The following is a 20,730-nucleotide window of genomic DNA, read 5'->3' on the forward strand; positions in this document are numbered from 1 at the left end:
CTTTATTGAAATGTATTGTTACTACAAAGTTCCAACATGATATAATATCTGCCATTTAGCTGACGCTTTTATCCGAAGTGACTTACATTGCGGTGAGTGCATAAATGTGTCAGTATATATGGTCCCAGCGGGAATCAAACCTACAACCTAAGCTCAACAGAGGTTCCTTTCCTGCCTCTCAATTTTTCTCTCTCTCTCACTCACTCTCTTTCTCTCCTTCTCTCTCACTCTCTTTCTCTCCATCTTTCCTATCTCTCTCATTCCCTCCCATTCCCTCTCTTCCTCTCTCTTTCTCTTCCTCTCTATCTTTCCTGTCTCTCTCACTCCCTCCCATTCCCTCTCTTTCTCTCTCTCTCTCTCTCTCTCTCTCCATCTTCCCTCTCTCAGGCTCCCTGCCTCCCTGGAGAAGTATGAAGGAGAGGTCTTGTTCCAGCAGTCGAAGATCACTGAGGTCCTGGGGGGAAGTGGCTACAACATAGAGAGACTGGCCACATCCTATGTCCCCCAGTTCACAGGTAACACACACACACACACACACACACACACACACACACACACACACACACGTCCACCTCGAGGAACCTCACTTGACATTATGAGAAATGTAAACCTTTTGGATGCAGTACCACTCTCGAAGGACTCGTGCAACCTACTATAAGTGCCGCCTCTGGGGTCAAATGACCATAGTCTTTACAATGGAAAGCTGCACAACGACCACTAGTTGGTGCGTCTTGTAAATTAGCCTGCCTCCTACACAGAAACACTGCAAAATAGCTTTATACTAACTTATCCTGATGTGATTTGGAAAATGTAAGGATACTGGGTGGTAGAACGCACATATCTAGGAAAAGTCATGATATGAAAGGAGGGTCCTGAAATTTGATCGAGTGCAACGATGTAAAAAAAAAAATTCTCACATGGTCAAATTACCCCACTCATGGCTGTTCTACTGTTAAATAACTCAAGGTAAATGGATACTAGGTTTGTCTAAAGTGTTGAATGGTCTCTTCAGATGAAGACCGCCTAGCCAAGAGGAAGAGCATTGGAGACAACATCTCCCTGCAGGTGGAGGTAGAGTCCAGGAACAGCCCTGAGAAAGAGGAGGTGAGCAGAACACACACACACACACACACACACACACACACACACACACAGACACACACACACACACACACCCGCACATAAACACATAATGTGCAATCCCACAATTACTGAATTGTAACCCCATTGAACCCCATTTGAACATCTTCCTCCGTCGCCCTCTCTGACTGTGTGTGTGATGTCACTCTGCAGAGGACCCCGGCAGAGGAGATTACCTTTGAGACCCTGAAGAACGCCATCGGTAAATCTACCTCACAACTGTGTCATTCATACGTCACTGGATCAAATGCTGAGGATGATTGACGACTTACAAGTCTCTTTGTGTGTGTGTGTGTGTGTGTGTGTGTGTCTGTGTCTGTCTCTGTGTGTGTGCGTGCACGTGCGTGTGTGTCCTCCCTCAGTGGACAGTGTGGGTATGGAGGAGCAGGAGAGGGAGCGCAGGAGACTGGTGGTGGAGAAGTTCCAGAAGGCTCCCTTTGAGGAGATCGCTGCCCACTGTGGTGCCAAGGTAACAACAACATTATTATGTATCTACCCCTGATTTATAATTGATCTATATATCATATATGTCCATTTAGCTGACCTTACCCTTCACCTCTGCTAACCTGTGAAGGTCTGTTATTGTCTCATGACACGTTGACCCTTCCTATTCTCTCCAGGCCACGTTACTGCAGAGCAAACTCAATCAGATCTTTGAGATCACAATCAGGTAAGAGGAAATACTCTGGGATGGGATAAGACACCCTTTGAATTCCCTTTGAATAAAGGTGTTGTCTGATTAAAACAAAATGAAAGGCCATAAAGCAGCATTTCTTAAACTTTGTGCATAGAAAAAGTGGAAGGTGAGTTCTTTTTACACAAATGGCTATTCAGGGTTCTTCCCAAATAATGCAAGAGTGGTGCTGCGCTGTTAATGGTGATGATGATGGTGATGATGAGTGTGATGATGATGATGGTGGTGGTGATGATGATGAGTGTGATGATGGTGGTGGTGATGATGATGAGGATGATGATGAGTGTGATGATGGTGATGATGAGTGTGATGATGATGATGATGGTGGTGGTGAGGATGATGATGAGTGTGATGATGAGGATGATGATGAGTGTGATGATGATGATGATGATGAGTGTGATGATGGAGATGATAATGATGATGATGATGGTGGTGATGATGATAATGATAATGATGATGATGATGGTGGTGATGATGATGGTGATTGTGATGGTGATGAGGAGTATGATGATGATGATGAGTGTGATGATGGTGATGAAGAGTGTGGTCTTGTCCCCCCCCTTCAGACCCCCCCCCAGCCCCTCCGGCACCATCTCCTCCGGCTACGGCCAGACCCAGAGTCGATCGGTGCCCGTCTACGAGATGAAGTTCCCCGACCTCTGTGTCTACTAGGCCCAGGGGGGTCACAGTGAGGTCATGGAACCCAGTGGAGCGAGAGCCCCAGTAGCCCCTCAGTGTCGCCATCGTCACCCTTTCCCTCCCCCACCTCCCTCTCTGAAGAAATAGACTCTTGACTGGCCAGGTGTTTTTTCACACTGTGATCGCAGACAAAACAGACAGATAAACAAACCAACAAAAACAAAGGCAGAAGTATGAACCTTTGACCCCTCATCCTTTGCTTGACCCCCCCCACCCCCCAACCTCCCTAAAGGCTATTTTTACTGCCACATCCTGTTGGATTGTGTGTTGCCTGGGGGACGTGGTAGAGAACAAAGGATGAGGTGGTAGTCTCACCTGTTCAAATTCTCCCAGCATTCAGCTCTCTGCATGCCCACCTGTGACTTGAAATATCAGTAATGATGACGCCATCACTGTTCCAGACAATTGCCTAGTTTGTCCCCGACAGGACACCGTACTGGCCATAGCGCTCAAGGCATTGGGTATATTTTAGAGACTGAACCAAAGGTCTAGAGATGCTTTTTTTTGGCCAGATTAATCATTTGTTTTTGTTGTGTTCTGATGTTATTTTCCTGAAGACTCATTTCGATTTTTTTAATTTAATTGAGAATTAGATTTTTTGTATCTCTGCTTGTCAGGCAGGACTGCTTTTAAATCCATTATTTGGGGATTGTTTCCCCTTTTGTTTGTCTTCTTTATGATGTACTGTATGTTTTAATCCATGCTTCAAAAGTTGAAGTTCAAGACCTGTGTGCTATCCTCCCAAATTGAGAGTGCCTTACAGGTGACTCAAGATAAACTAGATTACACCAGTGTAAACCAGTGTAAACCAGTGTAAACCAGTTTGAACCAGATTCAAACCACATAAGACCACAGCAGTAGCTATCCCACCTACTAAGTATCTAAGTGTTTACAGTTAGTTTCAATACTTCAACTAGTACAGTGCAGTATAAATGCATAAATCAACCACCTATATAATTTTCTTGTCATGTATATACAGAATCCTGAGCGAAGTACAGTTCTATAAACAGATGTAAATTAGTGTTTTTTTGTGTAAAGATATATAAATCACATTTTAGACTGCACTGACTCAAGCTATAGTAAAGGGAAAAATCGACTACTACAAACAATAGAGTATTTAGACCTTATGTGAGCTAGCAAACTGAGAACTAACCACATGATATTTTCACCGGATGCAGAATCATCTGCAGTCATTCCAGAGTTATTGCCAGCCCGCAAGGAGGGACGAGATTTAAATATAGTGTGTTGTCAAATAGTTTTCTGCTTCTGGTGTTCAGTCCTTCGTATTATAGCAGGAGTAAAGAACCCCCCGCCCATATCCGTGTCCGTCTGTCCCACTGCCAATCGTCACAGTTTAGTCTGTTTAGTCTGTAGTCCCTCGATAGTGCCATCATCACATATGTGACAGCAGCTGGTGAAAGCGGGAACAAGTGGGCAACCAAAATCAAAATGTTCAGACTTTTATTCTGAAAAATGTAAATAAATGTCATTGTTGTTGAAAATCAATGACACACTTGCTAGACAAGCCAAAACATTGCAATGCAATGGATTTGGTGAGTAATCCCCACTACTCTACACAAAGGCTTCGTTCACACGGCAGGTCTTGATGCTCAATTCCGATTTTTTACACAGATCCGATTTTTTTGTTTGGCAGTTCACATTACTTTTAAAATTTGACCTACATTGACTCCCGTGTGAACATTCCCCGGCCCTGAACAGACCCGCATGTGCAGGACAATAACAATGATGTCAGGATGTCCCGCGCAACGCACTGTTTACGGAAGTAACCATGGATAACATGATAACGTTACAACCGGTTTCATTTTCAAGTTTTGTGCAGCGGAAGCCGGCAAAGATATGAGCAAGTGGTCAAAAGAAGAAGGATGAGAAAAAAGAGAGCCAAATGCTTCGCTATGGCTTTTTGTAGAGCACTCGCTGCTATACTTGCGTCTAGAGTGCAGTGTTGCCAGATGGGGCATGTTACCACCGAATGGGCTACTGGATTTAGCGGTTATAGACTGGTTAGGCTGTAAATTGTCAATCCCATCTGGCAACCCTGCTAGAGTGACGTAAAAGTTGCATTAAAGGCGACTTGACAGTTCAGACGGGGGCGCGTTGCTAAATATCAGACATGTATCCGATACAATACCACCTCTGAACGCGACCCAGGTCGGATTTAAAAAAGTCTGATTTCATGTGACTTGCGCTGTTCACACAGTCATGCATAAATCAGACCTGAGTCGCATGTCTGCAAAAAACCGGATTTTGGCACATTTTACTGCCGTGTGAACGAAGCCTAAGTAATCCACACTACTCTACACTTAAATATTTCAGAATAAAAGTCAGAACATTTGGTTGGTTGCCATTTGGTCGGTTCACCAGCTGCTGTCACATATCACATCCTTCTCTTCCTGTCCCTTAGTGATGACATCATCAGCCCTGCTCGCATATGGCAGGAGAATGCATAGATATTGAAACGTAGATACCTCATTGGCTGCTGCTGTATGTGCCCAGTATACGATTGCGCGTCCACCATATTGGAGCGGTCAAGATCCGCTAGGAAACAAATACGATGTATTGAGACATGCAGACGTCTCTACAAAATCGACTTTAATTCTGAAGCGATTTTCATGAAATATGGTTTGTTATAAACGTGAGAAATTGAACATGACACTGAATCAGTTACTAATCAGCTCTATGCCAAAACATTATCCTTCTGAATAGCCTCAACATCCTCTGGGACATGCAGGCGCCAATCTATGCAACATCAAGTGTAAATTATTCCGAATTTCAGCTTTTGTGAGTTTCTCAAAATATTTAGATTTCTATTATATTGTTATAAAGCTGCCTTGTTGCTTGTTATTGTATTAATAATTAAATCAATTCATTAATAAATAAGCAAGACTATTTTTGTTCTCCGGACTCTAGTTAAGAGTTCAGTCAGTTCATCCGTACACCCTGAGACACATAATGTCCACTTCTGCAGGCTGGACAGTTGCCATTACACGAATAATGTCACAAATATATATATATATATATATATATATATATATTTTAATCTGTTTATTGGGTTTTACAATTGTTCAGCATAGTAACGTATTCAATTATTAAACATAATGACTGTTGACCACCCCAATATGGCGACCACGCAGACGCATGTCAAATCGCAAACGAGGTATCTACAGTATAGATTCTATAATATCTATGGTACATGCTGCTACTGCTACTGGCACTGTAGTAGCTTCCCAAGAATCAATCTCTGCAAGTTTAGTGGGTTGAAATCGTTCTTTATGCTCATGCCTTGGCAAACTGGCATAAAAAAAAGAAGCAAAATACAACGGCAATAATTTTAAAAGCCTGGCGGCGAGTGTGTTTCAGCATTTGCCAGTATACCATTTTAAACTTTTAGCCGTTCAGCGTCAGTGAGGCTAATGCAGAAATAGACTGGCATCCAGGCTAAATAGCGCCATCTGTAGGTAATCCATATATTCTCCATGTAGTCAGTTTCACTATGTTTCAATTTAAACTTTCGTGGGAATGTTTTGGGGATTTGCTAATCTATACATTTTTGGAAAGGGCATTGTATGAGGAATCAGAACATATATGTTTCCATTTGCACAGATGTCTGAAAGGCGGCCATCTTGGCATTTACAAAATGGCCGCCATAATACACACGTTTTGTAATATCTTGGCTTCTAAAAAAGCTAGAACATTGATTTTAACTGCTAAACCTACATTTTCAGGGTCAAGGAATCCAATGGTTGTAGTTGCAAAGCTATAAAGTTATATCATCCCATAAAAATGTGTAACTTATTCATAGCTTTCAGTCACGTGGTTTCTTCCCTAGCAACCACCAACCTGACGGGCAAAAAGTATCATAGCAACATCGCTCAACATGGCTGCCTACTATTTAGACCACCTCACTCATGAAGAACTATCAAGATACACGACGGTGATAGGAGTGGAGGATTGACACCATTCAAATAGTGTTGGATTCCCTGTCTTCTACTCTATCCGGACACGTTGGAATTATTTTCCTAACCCCCGGAGAATCAAAGTTATTGACCTGCAAAGGGTGCCTCCTTGACCGGCTTTTCCCGTAGAATAACACCGGTTATGGAGGTGGTACAAACATAAGACTATTATTGCTAAATTCACCATCAGTATACGGTCATTTTGAGCCCTTAACCACCGCGCTGACACCCCAAGAAGATATACTTTTAATATGAAACTCGATCAACCGGGCGTTCACCGGCTGCTGGACGAAACTCCCAACTCCCGCTGTCAGCGAGGCGAGGGAATATTTATATCCGGGAATTCGCTCCTTGCTGTGTCCACGGTGATAGGAGTGGAGGATCGACTCCATTCAAATAGTGTTGGATTCCCTGTCTTCTACTCTATCCGGACACGTTGGAATTATTTTCCTAACCCCCGGAGAATCAAAGTTATTGACCTGCAAAGGGTGCCTCCTTGACCGGCTTTTCCCGTAGAATAACACCGGTTATGGAGGTGGTACAAACATAAGACTATTATTGCTAAATTCACCATCAGTATACGGTCATTTTGAGCCCTTAACCACCGCGCTGACACCCCAAGAAGATATACTTTTAATATGAAACTCGATCAACCGGGCGTTCACCGGCTGCTGGACGAAACTCCCAACTCCCGCTGTCAGCGAGGCGAGGGAATATTTATATCCGGGAATTCGCTCCTTGCTGTGTCCACGGTGATAGGAGTGGAGGATCGACTCCATTCAAATAGTGTTGGATTCCCTGTCTTCTACTCTATCCGGACACGTTGGAATTATTTTCCTAACCCCCGGAGAATCAAAGTTATTGACCTGCAAAGGGTGCCTCCTTGACCGGCTTTTCCCGTGAATAACACCGGTTATGGAGGTGGTACAAACATAAGACTATTATTGCTAAATTCACCATCAGTATACGGTCATTTTGAGCCCTTAACCACCGCGCTGACACCCCGAGAAGATATACTTTTAATATGAAACTCGATCAACCGGGCGTTCACCGGCTGCTGGACGAAACTCCCAACTCCCGCTGTCAGCGAGGCGAGGGAATATTTATATCCGGGAATTCGCTCCTTGCTGTGTCCACGGTGATAGGAGTGGAGGATCGACTCTATTCAAATAGTGTTGGATTCCCTGTCTTCTACTCTATCCGGACACGTTGGAATTATTTTCCTAACCCACGGGAAATCAAAGTTATTAACCCGCAAAAAGTGGGTTTTGCCCGTGGGTTTTGCCCGCAAAAAGTGCCTTTTGCCCGTCAGGTGGGCGTTTCCACTATGCTGTGACGTCACATGAAAGCTATGAATACTTTAAGAAATTGTATTTTTTTCTATTACTTCCATACGTGAGTCCACAGACCACAGTATGATCATGACAACCTCCTGCATTAGATAGTCTCGATGTTATGATTTAAACTTGTTGGCTTTTTGGGGGGATTTGCTAATCTATATATTTTTGGATGTTATGGCAACAGCCAGCAACCAGTAAGGCAATACAGAGGCAGGTAAATCTTTAGCCTAATGGCATATTTAATGATAAAAATAGGGAATGAAACAAAATAAATGAATGGGAGGAATGTGGGGAGTGTATGGTGTGCTGGTTGTTCTGTTTGTGGGATGTGTAATGACAGGCGGGTTGTGTCTCTCGACTATGTATAAGCGTTTATGCTATGTGTGATGTGATAAGTGAATGGCGAGTCCAATGCGTGCCAATGTGAGCTGGGCTGTTAGATTAGTTCATCATCATCACTTTCGTGCGTCACGGCTTGGGAATCGTCATCGTTCTGGCACTGGCTGCTGCACTGACACATGTCGGTACAGGCTAAGTTCTTAGCTCTGCATGAACATCTGCCAGAAGAACAGTCAGTTTTGCATTTGCATTGTTACTTGTACCATCTCAATTATGGACTTTGGGGCTGGGAGGACGTCTGTGGTTGTTGGTTTAAGCATGCCATCCTCATGTTTGGAGTACCCATTTTGCAGGGGATCCAATTGTGGATCCTGCAGAGCAATGGCTGCCTGTGCCCATACTCTTGTTTGCACATGGACCATCAATATGTGCTGCTTCAGAGCTCCAAGTGTTGGAGGGAGCTTGTCACTCTCTGCCCTATGGTTGCAGAAGAGGTGCCATTGCAGTTGAGGGATTGTGCTGCTGATGCCCTTGGGTGAGTAAGCTGCACACACAAAGGAAGCCAGTGTTGACAGCATTCCCTCTGTCACTTCTGCTTCACCCAAAAGCATCTGCAGAGCATCGATGACATTTTCATCTGCTTTGAGGTAGATCTGCAGCCACGTTGCCTTGCCTATACGGGAGAACCTCCCTGTGTTGTCGGCCCCAGTGAACACATGGAATGCTGGCAAAGCCTTTACTCTCTCTGTACCTAGACAGAGCGTGCCACAGTGGTTTAATCTGCACAACACCAGATGCCATATAAATGGACGTGTTCGTCAGCAAGAGGTGATAGTTTGCTATGACTAGCACTAGAACGTCTGTGTCTGAGGAGATGAACACCAACTGTGCATAAGATTGGTTTCGCTGTGATGCTAGCACAGCCTGGTGGATCAGCAGTGTGTCTGCTTCTTCGTGGTTGTTGTCCTCAAAGACCAGGTCTTTGTTGCTCCTAGTGTGCCCAGAAGCAGACGTGATGATCAGCTTGGAGGATCCCCTGTTGTACTCTAGAGTTTTGGCAGCAAGATAGTCAGTCAGATCATCGAACTTTCTTCACAGGGGCCCAGAGGCTGACATCTCCATTGATCCGCTCTGACACATAGTCTTCATACAACTTCTGGCCAGTGACATCAGCATTCAAGATCTGTGGTACATACTCATCTGGGATATAGGCATGCGTGATCACATTGTGCAGCCTGTCACCTTCAGTGGTAAAGGGGTTTCCATGACTGAGTATGGCTGCTTTGATCTTGTTGATTGTACAATGTGCCCTCTTGATTGCACTCGGCCCAAGTTCATGGTGCTGTGTGCTTCTGTCAGCTTCCATGTCAAACTGATTATTTTGACACGTGAAAGTTCTGGTGTGACCAAGAAAAATCTCTGTCTGGCATTGGCATTGTTGGAGATGCCAATGATCCCAGAGCGAATCTTACCATAAGGTTCCCATGAGATTCCATAGAATGCATGTGGGTCATTTTGGACTCACATAGTAACAAAGTAACGCATAACGAAGTAATAGAAAAACTACAATTTCTTAAAGTATAAGTTACACATTTTTATGGGATGATATAAAAAATAAAAAGCTTTGTAACTACAACCATTGGATTCCTTGACCCTGAAGCAGTTAAAATCAATGTTCTAGCTTATTTAGAAGCCAAGATAATACAAAACGTGTGTATTATGGTGGCCATTTTGTAAATGTCAAGATGGCCGCCTTTCAGACATCTGTGCAAATGGAAACATATTTTCTGATTCCTCATACAATGCCCTTTCCAAAAATGTATGGATTAGCAAATCCCCAAAAAATTCCCACGAAATGATATAACAAACCTGACTAATGGTCTGTGTTTTGATAAAGGCCTTTCTCTACCCGGGATGGTGCTGTGACACTGTCTGTTCCGTGACATTGTAAGACCCTGTCGCTTTTGTGAACTGATTCCAATGGGCATGCTTTCCATGTTTGTTGTCATCGTAACCAGTGGCGTCTTAACATGTGGTGTCTGTCTGCCATCCTGATGGTGATCTCTGTGTCTTTGTTGCTACGAACATGTACTGTCACTGTGTTTGTTTATTTGTTTGTTTAATTGTTTGTCTGTTTGTGTCAACACATGCCAGTAGTCTTCCAGATGGCCCATTGACAAGTGTGCTTTTTGTCTTTGTTTATTCATGTGTAATGAATAATTTAACATTAACATTTTTTTTCTTTGTATGCGTGTGTGCCTGTATCTGCGTGCGTACACGTGTTCTGGCGTTGCCCCAAGACCAAACTATTGAAAACCCAGTTTACAGACTAGTACAATGGCTCCTTACTACTTTTCTCATGAAACAACAATGTATGAGCAATGTGCAGCTCTTTAACCTGTCAGTTACACCAATATAAAGTGACAGTTATAACACAACTATACCACTGGAACAACTCATTGCCTTTCTCAGTATAGACCAACCACTACTACTCCACTTGCTGTAAATGTAATGTGCTGTTCTGATCTGTTACTGCTAGAACCTTCTCTAGTTCTGTTACTGCTAGAACCTTCTCTAGTTCCTGTGTAGTAGTAATGTAGCTGTTTCCATCGTAGCCCCGTCGGTCAATCTATGTATTCTGTGAACTTTGCACTTTAAACTGGATTCCCTAGTGACAAAGGCAGCTTTTACATGGAGAGAAAAATGCCTTACGAGTTTTGGTCCTGACTTTGCATGCTAGTGATGTAGCTTATAGTGTCCAGCTCTACAGTATGAGAATATATATGTCTGTAACCATTTCATCCTGATTTTGGATTTTCATTAAACCAGTCGTCTTTGCCAATCGTACTGAATACAAACCCGTTTGATTAAACCTTATTGTTCCATTTGAAACATTGACAACACTTTGGAATGGAACTGCATGAAGTTGATTCTGTGGAGTAGAAGCATCATTGTTCTCTGTGCCAATGTTGGAAAAGAAAACTCACACACTCCTTTGAGTGCGTTGTCAAATACGCTCTAATCACTGACATTGAGCCATTTATATGGTAACATTAAAAAGAAAGGAAAAATGGTCAAAGCACATATAGGGGTAAGAACATTAACATTAACACAGCTTAACCCTACTGAGATCTCTCTCTTCAGTCGACCGTTCTCAAACAGGGATTCGCCCCCTAGAGTGAACGGAAAGGAATGCACTGAAGCAAACATTTCTTTGGAAATGGAAAAGGACCCTTATGCAACATGGTGATGATTGCAATTATGTACAAGTAGCAGCCATGTTCAAGGGTTAAAAAAATAAAATAAATGTGTAGACTGATCTAGATTGACCACACCTGGCTTGCAAAACCATCAACTCAGACTGAGAATGGTCGACTTGAGAGATCAGTAGGGTCAACCTGTGTTAATGTTATTATTACCCCTGTATGTGCTCAATGGTGATTCCACTTGCAGTGCACTTGTGTTCTTTCTACACAAATAGACCAGCATGCATCTCTCTCTCTCTCTCTCTCTCTCTCTCTCTCTCTCTCTCTCTCTCTCTCTCTCTCTCTCTCTCTCTCTCTCTCTCTCTCTCTCTCTCCCAATTTGACGTGTACTGTACTACTGTACTACTATGTGTCTTTGATGTTGCCAGACATTACAGCACTGTGCACTGACCAGGGGAGGCTGGTGGAGGTAGAAATCGGACAGGACAGGGCTCATTGCAATGTATGAAATGAAATGAGGAATGGTATCAAACACACACGTTTCATACCATTCCACATTCTGTTCCATGCATTACAATGAGCCCTGTCCTCCGATTTGTATATATTTTTTCTTCTGATTTTATCCCTTTTTCACCCAATTTGGTATCCAATTGAACCCAACCTATTATCCAATTATCCCCTGCCTATTGCGTAGGATCCGCCGCACGACCCCGTGGCCGGCAGCCCCAGAGGAGATCGCCAGGCAGACTAGCTGACTGGCTCCTCGAGCCCGACACCGTTACTCCAGCACCAGATGTTGGTGTTGCGCGACGGATCCTTGTCCGGAAATAGTCCTATAACCCCCCTTTTGGGAGCGGCCGCTCAATATGCCGCTCCCTGTGTGCCCCGGCCATATCCGGGTCTGGCGAGACCGGGATTCGATCCCAGTCCCCGGTGGGCAGCTTGCACTAGTGGCTAATGCTTAGACCGCTGCGCCACCGCGGGGGTTTTTGTCCTCCGATTTCTACCTCCACCAGCCTCCCCTGGCACTGACTGTGTCCTATTTCTGAATGTTGACCACATGTCTTGCTCTATGGTTTTGTCCCCCTGATTGTAATTTGATTAGTTGTAAATTAAATAAAATTGATGAATCTTGACGTAGTCTTTGCGATGTTTCCTCATGCTTGTTTTCATGAGCTCAGAACTTAAGATCTACATTTACCTTTCATAACGACACATAACACCAGTCATTCACTCCCTACTCCTCTACTCCTCTATCATCCTTCCTCCTTCTCTCTCTCCACTCCTCTGTCTCGCTCCTTTGATCCCATAAAATAAAAAAACTGGGATTCCCCTCAAGTGAAGAGAAGGACCCGTGGTATGCAACATCGTGATAGTTGCAATTATGTAGAAGTAGCAGCCACGTTCAAAGGTTTTGCAGACTGCGCCTTATGATTGAGGATGGAACCGAGGTGGTGATTATTTGACTCATGCCATTATATTGAGGTAACCCTGTCTGGTTGATGGTTCTGTCTCCCTCAACTATTCAAGGATTTCTGATTTCTGGTTGACAGGGGCCACACAAAAGTCCCATTCATTGCTATATGAAATACTGTAAAATACTGTACATTACATTATTGTTCAGACATAATTTTTTCCCACACATTCATGGCTTTCTATTTTTGTGTATTTCTTTTCAAGCACCCTCGTCATACACAGTTAAGACTGAACTCCATGTTGATTGCCACAACACAGTATCCGTTTAATGGCATTTTCATTTACAGTATGGTTCAGCATATCTCAGTAAAAATAAAGAGGCAGTATCGCTTTCCCACCCACTCCCTACCCCTAGTCTACCATTCATACTCAGTATTTCAGAGGTTCTATCCCACATCAAGGACACATTTCTTCATACATCCTTATTGTTACGACGGTCCAGATGCACATCAATTAGTTAGTTTGATTAAGCTCATTTTTAGTAATTAATAATTAATAAGAAATTACCTTGCCCCCGCCCAGCTAGGTTCCCCCCCCCTTTTTTCTCTCTTTGATTTCGTTTATTGTTTTCTTGCCATTTGTCTAAAACACGTGTGTGTGTGTGTGTGTGTGTGTGTGTGTGTGTGTGTGTGTGTGTGTGTGTGCGTGTGCGCGAGTGGAGATACGTTGAGATGTGAGTGAGCGGAGGAGAGTAGAGAGCAACGAGTGGTGAGAGTAAGAACGTTTAATGTTTGGAGACCAGAGCCGGGGTATTATTGAGTTGTGTAAAGTGTGAGTAATAGTAAAAATAGTAACCAACGTTATTATACGTGGTTATTATAAGACATAGTTTGGACTGTCAGCTGCCTTGCGTGCAGCGAAGAGACGGGGAGGCGTTAGCTAGCTACTAACAGAGCTTCAACAGTAGCTAGCCGTAGCTTCACCAACGTATCGCGGACCTTGGGACGCCGATTGCCAGGGACAGTGGGCGAGATACACCCGCCTCCACCGTCCTGCGTTCCGAGCACCGCTGGACTGGCCATACAATCTTTCTGCCCGCTGGCAGATGGGCCGCGCTACTTTTGGGCCGGTCGGGCCGCCTGACCCCCCCCCCCAAAAAATAAAAATAAAATAAAATAAACATTTAGCGCGGCCCAAAATAGCGCGGCATCAACTAGCGCTGAATCAAGAGGCGGCCCCCGTTTATGCTTAGGCCCCCAATCACATGCTAGCGCTGAATCAAGCGGCAGGCCCCCAATCACATGCTTAGGCCCTGCTGTCCATCGGCCCCCTTCCCCACTCTGATCCCTCGGCCGACAACCCAAGTACAGTGTCATGTCCGTAGATAAGATAGTGAAAGGGGGTGCCCAGAAAATTAGGGAGAAAAAAAGTAAGAAGCTAGCAGAGGATGCCTCAAAATGTCAGAAACTGACAGATATGTTCTCTGCATCGACTGTGGGGGCTAGGCCTACTACAGCTGCGGCTGCCACAGCAAAATCTTTACCGCTAACTAACGTTAGCACTGATGCGCCGTTAGCAATTGAGGAGGAGACAGAGGACACAGCTAGAGAGGTAAGCAATGTTGTTACTTGGTTTTACAAAAGCAAAGTTATGTTAGTCGCTTGCATTGGCCAGATTAAGGGAGCAGCAGCAGAGAATGTCTTATGACTTATGCTAACCCGTACAGGCAGCATGATTGCATTGCGCTTCACCAGGACTTGGCTGGAATTCATGCACACACAGTGATCTCTCTCGTGGTGTAACGTTAGTGCTGCTTGGCTGTGGACTCTATAGCTAACGTTAGATGGGGGTGTTCTGCATTTTGTGACTTTCTATTTTGTTGCTAGCTAGCAAGTTGAGGTATCACTGTCACTGACATAAATGCAATACCAACAATGGGTGTTAATAATACTTTTTATTTGAAAATAAAAATATTTAAAAAAAAAATCTACACTAGCCTAGTTCAGAACTAATTAATGATTTTTATTGCATGGAGAAATAAAACTCATGCAGTCTGCAACCCAATAATGTTGTCTTGCAACCTTCCATTTGAAATGACTGGGCTTCTGATGTAACATAATGCAATCATGCAGCCTGTGTGTACATGTAAATGAGAACTTTGCTGATTTTGACAACCAGTTAGTTTACTTCTCTGTCCATGTCTTGTTGAACCAAGTTGAGCTGCTGCTGCCCTCCCCAGAAAAGCAGAGTGTCAGGGAAAGAGAGGAAAAGGAGAGAGAAAAAGATGAAACAGAGGAAACAGAGTGCCACGTTCAGGTCTTCAATTACTTTGCCTGTCCTGAGCCTTCCATGCTAGATCACTTTTTAGATTACCACCCTCAGCAGAGAACCAAAAATACAGCGGCACAAAAGTATTTCACATGTGCAGATGGCACCAGTAGGAAGTGGCTCACATATTGCGAAGAACAGCATACATTGTTTTGTTTTGTCTGTATGGCATTTGGCAATAGCACTGACCCCAGAAAATGTATTACTGGAATGACAGGATGGAGACGTGCGCAACAGAATGTGGAGGAGCATGAAAAGAGTGCTACACACCGAAAGTGTGCTGAAGCCTATTTTCTAAGAAGTAGAAAAGGAGATATCCAGAGCAAGTTTGCTGGCAGTCAGATGTCTGCTCATAGGCAGCAAGTAAGAAAGAAACGCCAGGTTTTGGAGTGTGTTGTGGATGTGGTGAAGGTGATAGGCAAGAGGGGCTTGAGCTACAGGCATGTGGAGAACGAGGCAGCATACAAGTGGGACGACAGTACCCTGGATCATGGCAACTTTTTGGAGCTCATCCTTATAATAGGAAAGTGCAATGTTAGCCTCAAAGAGCATCTTGAGGAGTGCATTAAAAAGAGCAAAGAATTGCATGCATCCAGTGGAACAAAAGGTAGAGGGTCCCTCGTCACCTTACTGTCCAAGACCCCTGTAAACTCAGTGATAGACAGTATTGGTCATCTCATTCAGGAGACCATCGCAAGTGACATACAAAAAGCTGGAATGTTCACTGTTCAGCTCGACACCACACAGGACATAACCAGCCAGGATCAGTGTGCCGTCGTTATTCGGTACGTGACAGAGGAAGTCCATGAGAGGCTGGTTGCTGTGGTGAAGTGCCATGCATCCACAGGGCAATACTTTGTGGAATTGCTCTCTGGGGTCCTGGATGGTCTGAAACTGGACAAGGCCATGTGCATCGGCAACTCAACAGATGGAGCTTCAAATATGCAGGGTCAGTACAGAGGCTTTTCAGCACTTATGGCATCCCAGTCTCCTACTCATGTCCATGTATGGTGCTATGCCCATGTACTGAATCTTGTCCTGGCAGACACGACTGGAAGTGTTTTGGAAAGTGGATCTCTGGTCAGTCTACTAAACGACGTGGCAGTCTTCATCAAGGACTCATATCAGAGGGTCATTCTGTGGGACAATGAAGCCCAAGACAAAAGGCACAGACGACTATCTCCAATAGGAGAAACACGGTGGTTGTCCAAGCATGAAGCAGTTGGAAAAGTGTTTGGACACTTTAATAAACCGACAAGCAGCCTCTACCTCGAAACAGTGACAGCCATAGAACAGCAGGCAAAGGAGAAGCCAACCATCCGTGCCAAAGCAAGAGGATTCAAAGAGGGCCTCCTCAAATACGAAACCGTCTTAACAGCACAGATCTTCCTCAGAATATTTGAGCTGACCACGCCACTCTCCAAGTACCTCCAGACCAGTGGGATGGAAATCCTCTCCGCCCATCGGATGGTGATAGCCACACAAGACAGCCTCAAAAACATCACACAGGATTTCACTACTGTGAAGGCGGCTGCAGACACCTTTGTAAAGTGGGCCAACGAGAACTTGGAAGAGAGAGAGGGAGGAGCAGACATCGAAGTGGAGACTTCACTCCCCAAGAAAAGAATAAGGAAGAGGAAGAACATGCCGGGAGAGAAGGCTCTAGATGAGGTACCTGACAATGCTCTCAGAGCATACGAGGTGAATGTCCACAACCTAATTCTGGACACAGCCAGCGAGGTAATCCAGAGAAGGTTTTTAACAAACGGCACTCTCATTAATGATTTGGCATGCCTGGACCCCAGGAACTTCAACAATTTCAAGATGACAGACCTTCCTCACAATGCTTTCCAGGACCTCAGCAAATGTCTAATCAGATTTGACAGCAGGGCTACAGTGGAAAACCTTCAGATGGAAATGAAGAACTTCGCTCTGCAGTGGGACAGGCTTAAGGCATCCCACATGGAGGAATACACTGCCAGAACAGTGGAAGAAGATGGGTCTGCAGGAGAGGATAAGGAGCCAGATATTGTCAGCAAAAGCTGCGCCTCCTGCAGAAACTGCCCACTCTGCTGCTTTCAGGTACTTCGACAGTTCAACATGCTCTCAGATGCCTACCATGTCCTTGGGCTTGCCTACAAGTACCTGCTGACGCTCTCCGTAACCCAGGTGGCCTGCGAGAGAACATTTTCAACACTCAAGTTCATCAAGAACAGACTGAGGAGCACCCTGTCTGCAGACAAGCTGGAGACGTTCTTGTTGATGGCGACCGAAAAATATGTCCTCATGGGGTTGGACTCTGACACCATCATTGACAGGGTAGCTGAGAAGAGTGACCTCATGAGAAAGATGCTCCTCTAGCTTAAAAAGGTGAGACATATATTTAAAAATATCTAAATTCTCATCACTAGGCTAGTCCAGTCTCAGGGATGTGTGTGCCACACACCGCCACCTACTGTGCGGGAGTGTGCCACAGACTTGCCAAACAAATGCTAATCTCTCTCCTTTTCTCTCTATGTCTCATAGGATGCCTTCCCTTGTCATGTTTTAAAGACTGCAGCCTTTCCGTTTGTGTTGGTTGATCTGGAGTTCACAGGCAGCGTTTTGACTTGGTGAGTATACACTATATAGACATGCTGCAAATCTGTTTTTTGATTCCCAGAAGATTCTGATCTGAATCAGTTATGTAATCACTTATCATGTCTTCTCACTCCTTGTCTCTTTATCTCTGCCCCTCTCTCTACTCTGTTCCTCTCACTATCTTTCGGATGTGGCCATTAATTGTCCAGGTGGAGATTGAAAGGGCTGAGCCTTTCGGAACTGGGTGAGTATCCAATCTTTTCAGCTATAGCCATCTTTTACATGTGTTGCTGTACCATGTCTCACATTTCTCTTGTGTTTGTGTGTGTGTGTGTGTGTGTGTGTGTGTGTGTGTCTGTCTTTCTCTCTCTTCCCTATTGCATTGTCTGCTATTTTCTTTACAGTGGTGTTATATTGAGTGATATTTGATATTGTTTGTATTTAAAATGTTAATAAATAATTGTAATTATTCCTATGACTGCAGACCTTTTTGTTATACAACTACTTAACAGTATTAAAATGTTAATAAATAATTGTAATTATTCCTATGACTGCCGAGCTTTTTGTTATACAACTACTTAACAGTATTGAGTATGGGTATTGTTTGCTCAGCACAGCAGCCATGTCTCATCACCGTGGAGTACGTCAACAGTGAGTGAGTACACTGGTTCACACTTGCATTGGTATACTTGCTGTCCATGTCACTTACTTTGCTCTATAGGGGTTTTTACAAATGGTATATTCAACAGACTGCCAGCATGTTGATCGGCGGTGTCGGACCGATTGTGTTGGGCCGGTCTGAGCCACATGGCAGGGCCTAATTTTTGTCCCAGTCCAGCCCTGGTTCCGAGTAGCTGTGTGCGTGGCCCCCCCTGCATCTCCCGTCGATCATCCCAGGACAGTTCCCCCATCAACGTCGTGGTTATCCCCCATATCCCCTCCATCATTCCACATCACTGGACTCTCCTCTCATCGTGTCACCATCCAAGAGCTCCAACCTGGTACCATAGTTAGGATATCCGACATATTTATATATTTATTTGTATTTATGCTTGTGTACTACGTATTCTAGGTCGTATTAAATGTACAGTTTGTTATCCCTTTATCCCTGTGTCCCTCCCCCAGTTATTTAGCCAAGTGTCCACCTATCTAAATTATATAATATTATACATAGAGGTATGCCGGTAGCTTTCCATCTCCCTTCCTAATTAGTTTATAGGTTTAGCAGTCATCATATTTAGTGTAGATAGTCAAAATAATTATACAGTCCTTTCAACTTAATTTAATTTAGTTATTGTAGCGTGAGCCGTTACACTTATGTTACAAGGCCAGACTTGACAGGGCCTGATTGAATAGAAAACAACAACTAATAGTGGTGTACACTATGGAATAAATATAAACATGAGACCACTGATTACGCTTGAAGATTACCTTAATAACTTTGTCTTATCCTAGAAACCCTGAAATTGTTATTTTTATCGAATAGGCCTCTGAGAGATAAACAGGTGCTGTTGGTCATTGAAACATGCAGTTCATATCAGCCTCTCTCTCTTCCTTCTTTATGACATCAATTCTACCCCTCCCTTTTCCCTTCCCCCCCCCCCCCTCTCTACTGCCTGTCCTGGCCGATGACGTTCCTGAGTAGTGTGAGCAGGGGCTTGTGAGATTGCTTGGTCCAGGGTGTTACAGAGCGTTTGGACAGGAGCAGGCTCCCCCAGCGGAAGTGACCCATCCGGTAGATGCCGCCCTTCTTCTTATGCAGCCCCTTCTGGGCAGAGGGTATGGAGCCGGCCCCGACCGAAGCCTGGGGCCCCCCCCCGCCGTCCTCCAGACTAGCCAGCTGCCTCCGTCCCCGAGGCCTGAAGCTGCTGCCCTCGAAAGAGTCTCCCTCTTCCGGGGCGAGGGGGAAGACTTTGATTGGCCGGCGTTTGCGCCCGCCGGGCTTCCCCCAGCGGAAGTGCTCCATGGAGTAAGAGCGCCTCTCTATGTCGTGTGCCTCTGGTTTGGGGTCGACCTCCGTGGTGGGCTCCGTGGCCAGGGTAGTCAACAGGATGCCCAGGGTGAGGCTCTCCTCTGTGGACTGATGCTCTGGGAAGCTGGACTCTAGGGACTCAGATCTGCAGCAGTGGATGCACTCCTGTCGGTTGGAAGGGAAGAGATTGAGACAAGGGATGACGAGAGACAGTGATCGTTGCTCTCGAGAGAAATTGAAACACAACATTGATGGTTGATAGTAAACAGTTACAAATATGATGTGATGCTGATAGTGTTAATGGTAACTGTGCTTATGTAATTATGATAATTGCAAGGACAATGGTGGTTAGTGATTAGGTAGTTCTTTTTTTTAATCACTTGAGTTTTTATTGGGTTTCAGCATAGACATGGACAGAACATCATATCTGATTAGGTAGTTCTTAATGTCATGGATGATGATGATGATGATGACGGTGATGAAGATGACAGTTTCTTCTTCCCCATGGCAGTGGGCCTCACAAACAAGCCCCCTGCCTCTCACTTACTCTGAGACTTCCACTCCCCCCTGTTACTTACTTACACGCACGCACGCACTCACGCAATGACGCACACATTTACTGTATGTACAAATATATTTGGTGCAATAACAATTATTCTGATTCTGATTCTGATGACGATGATGACGACAACAACAAAGATTCACCTGTATCCTGTCCTCTGAGCTGAGGTCTTTGCAGCGGGCACTCTCCCAACACTGCCCCCCAACAGTGCTGGACACACACGCCACGGCCACCGCTAACACCCAGGACACACACGCCATCTTCACCCTGTCACTGTGCAGGAGACACAAATTAGAATCAGAGTCAAGTTTATTATTACATCCCGTTATACAAGTATACAAGAGTAAAATTCTTAGGCTTTAGTTCCTCAATATTGCAGCAACAATATTATTAAAAAGTTATAAAGAAAAACAGTAAGGCAATATAATAATAGAAATATTGTCGTTGATAGTTTCTGGGGTTTTCTTCTCGATATTGATA

General features: G+C 44.4%; 2 protein-coding genes across 2 annotated transcripts in view; one reads left to right on the top strand and one right to left on the bottom strand.

Annotated features, from left to right (window-relative positions):
* Nucleotides 1–3,632, top strand: part of LOC308175951 (protein EFR3 homolog B) — a 20,814-nt gene extending 17,182 nt beyond the window's left edge. The window contains exons 17-22 of the mRNA XM_080550527.1: nucleotides 388–515; nucleotides 1,013–1,104; nucleotides 1,294–1,342; nucleotides 1,503–1,609; nucleotides 1,761–1,810; nucleotides 2,401–3,632. Coding sequence (XP_080406653.1) covers nucleotides 388–515; nucleotides 1,013–1,104; nucleotides 1,294–1,342; nucleotides 1,503–1,609; nucleotides 1,761–1,810; nucleotides 2,401–2,506 — 532 coding nt within the window. The 3' untranslated portion in view covers nucleotides 2,507–3,632. The remainder of the gene's footprint in view (nucleotides 1–387; nucleotides 516–1,012; nucleotides 1,105–1,293; nucleotides 1,343–1,502; nucleotides 1,610–1,760; nucleotides 1,811–2,400) is intronic.
* A 15,693-nt stretch (nucleotides 3,633–19,325) lies between these two features.
* LOC308152137 (pro-opiomelanocortin-like) lies at nucleotides 19,326–20,510 on the bottom strand (the record flags this gene model as incomplete). The annotated part of the gene is made up of 2 exons (XM_080525050.1): nucleotides 19,326–19,853; nucleotides 20,394–20,510. The coding sequence occupies 2 exons, from the start codon at nucleotides 20,508–20,510 to the stop codon at nucleotides 19,326–19,328; spliced, it is 645 nt and encodes a 214-aa protein (XP_080381176.1).
* Nucleotides 20,511–20,730: the final 220 nt, after the last annotated feature.

Source organism: Nansenia antarctica, assembly GCF_963989245.1.
Source record: "Nansenia antarctica genome assembly, chromosome: 1".
Taxonomy (NCBI): Eukaryota; Metazoa; Chordata; class Actinopteri; order Argentiniformes; family Microstomatidae; genus Nansenia; species Nansenia antarctica.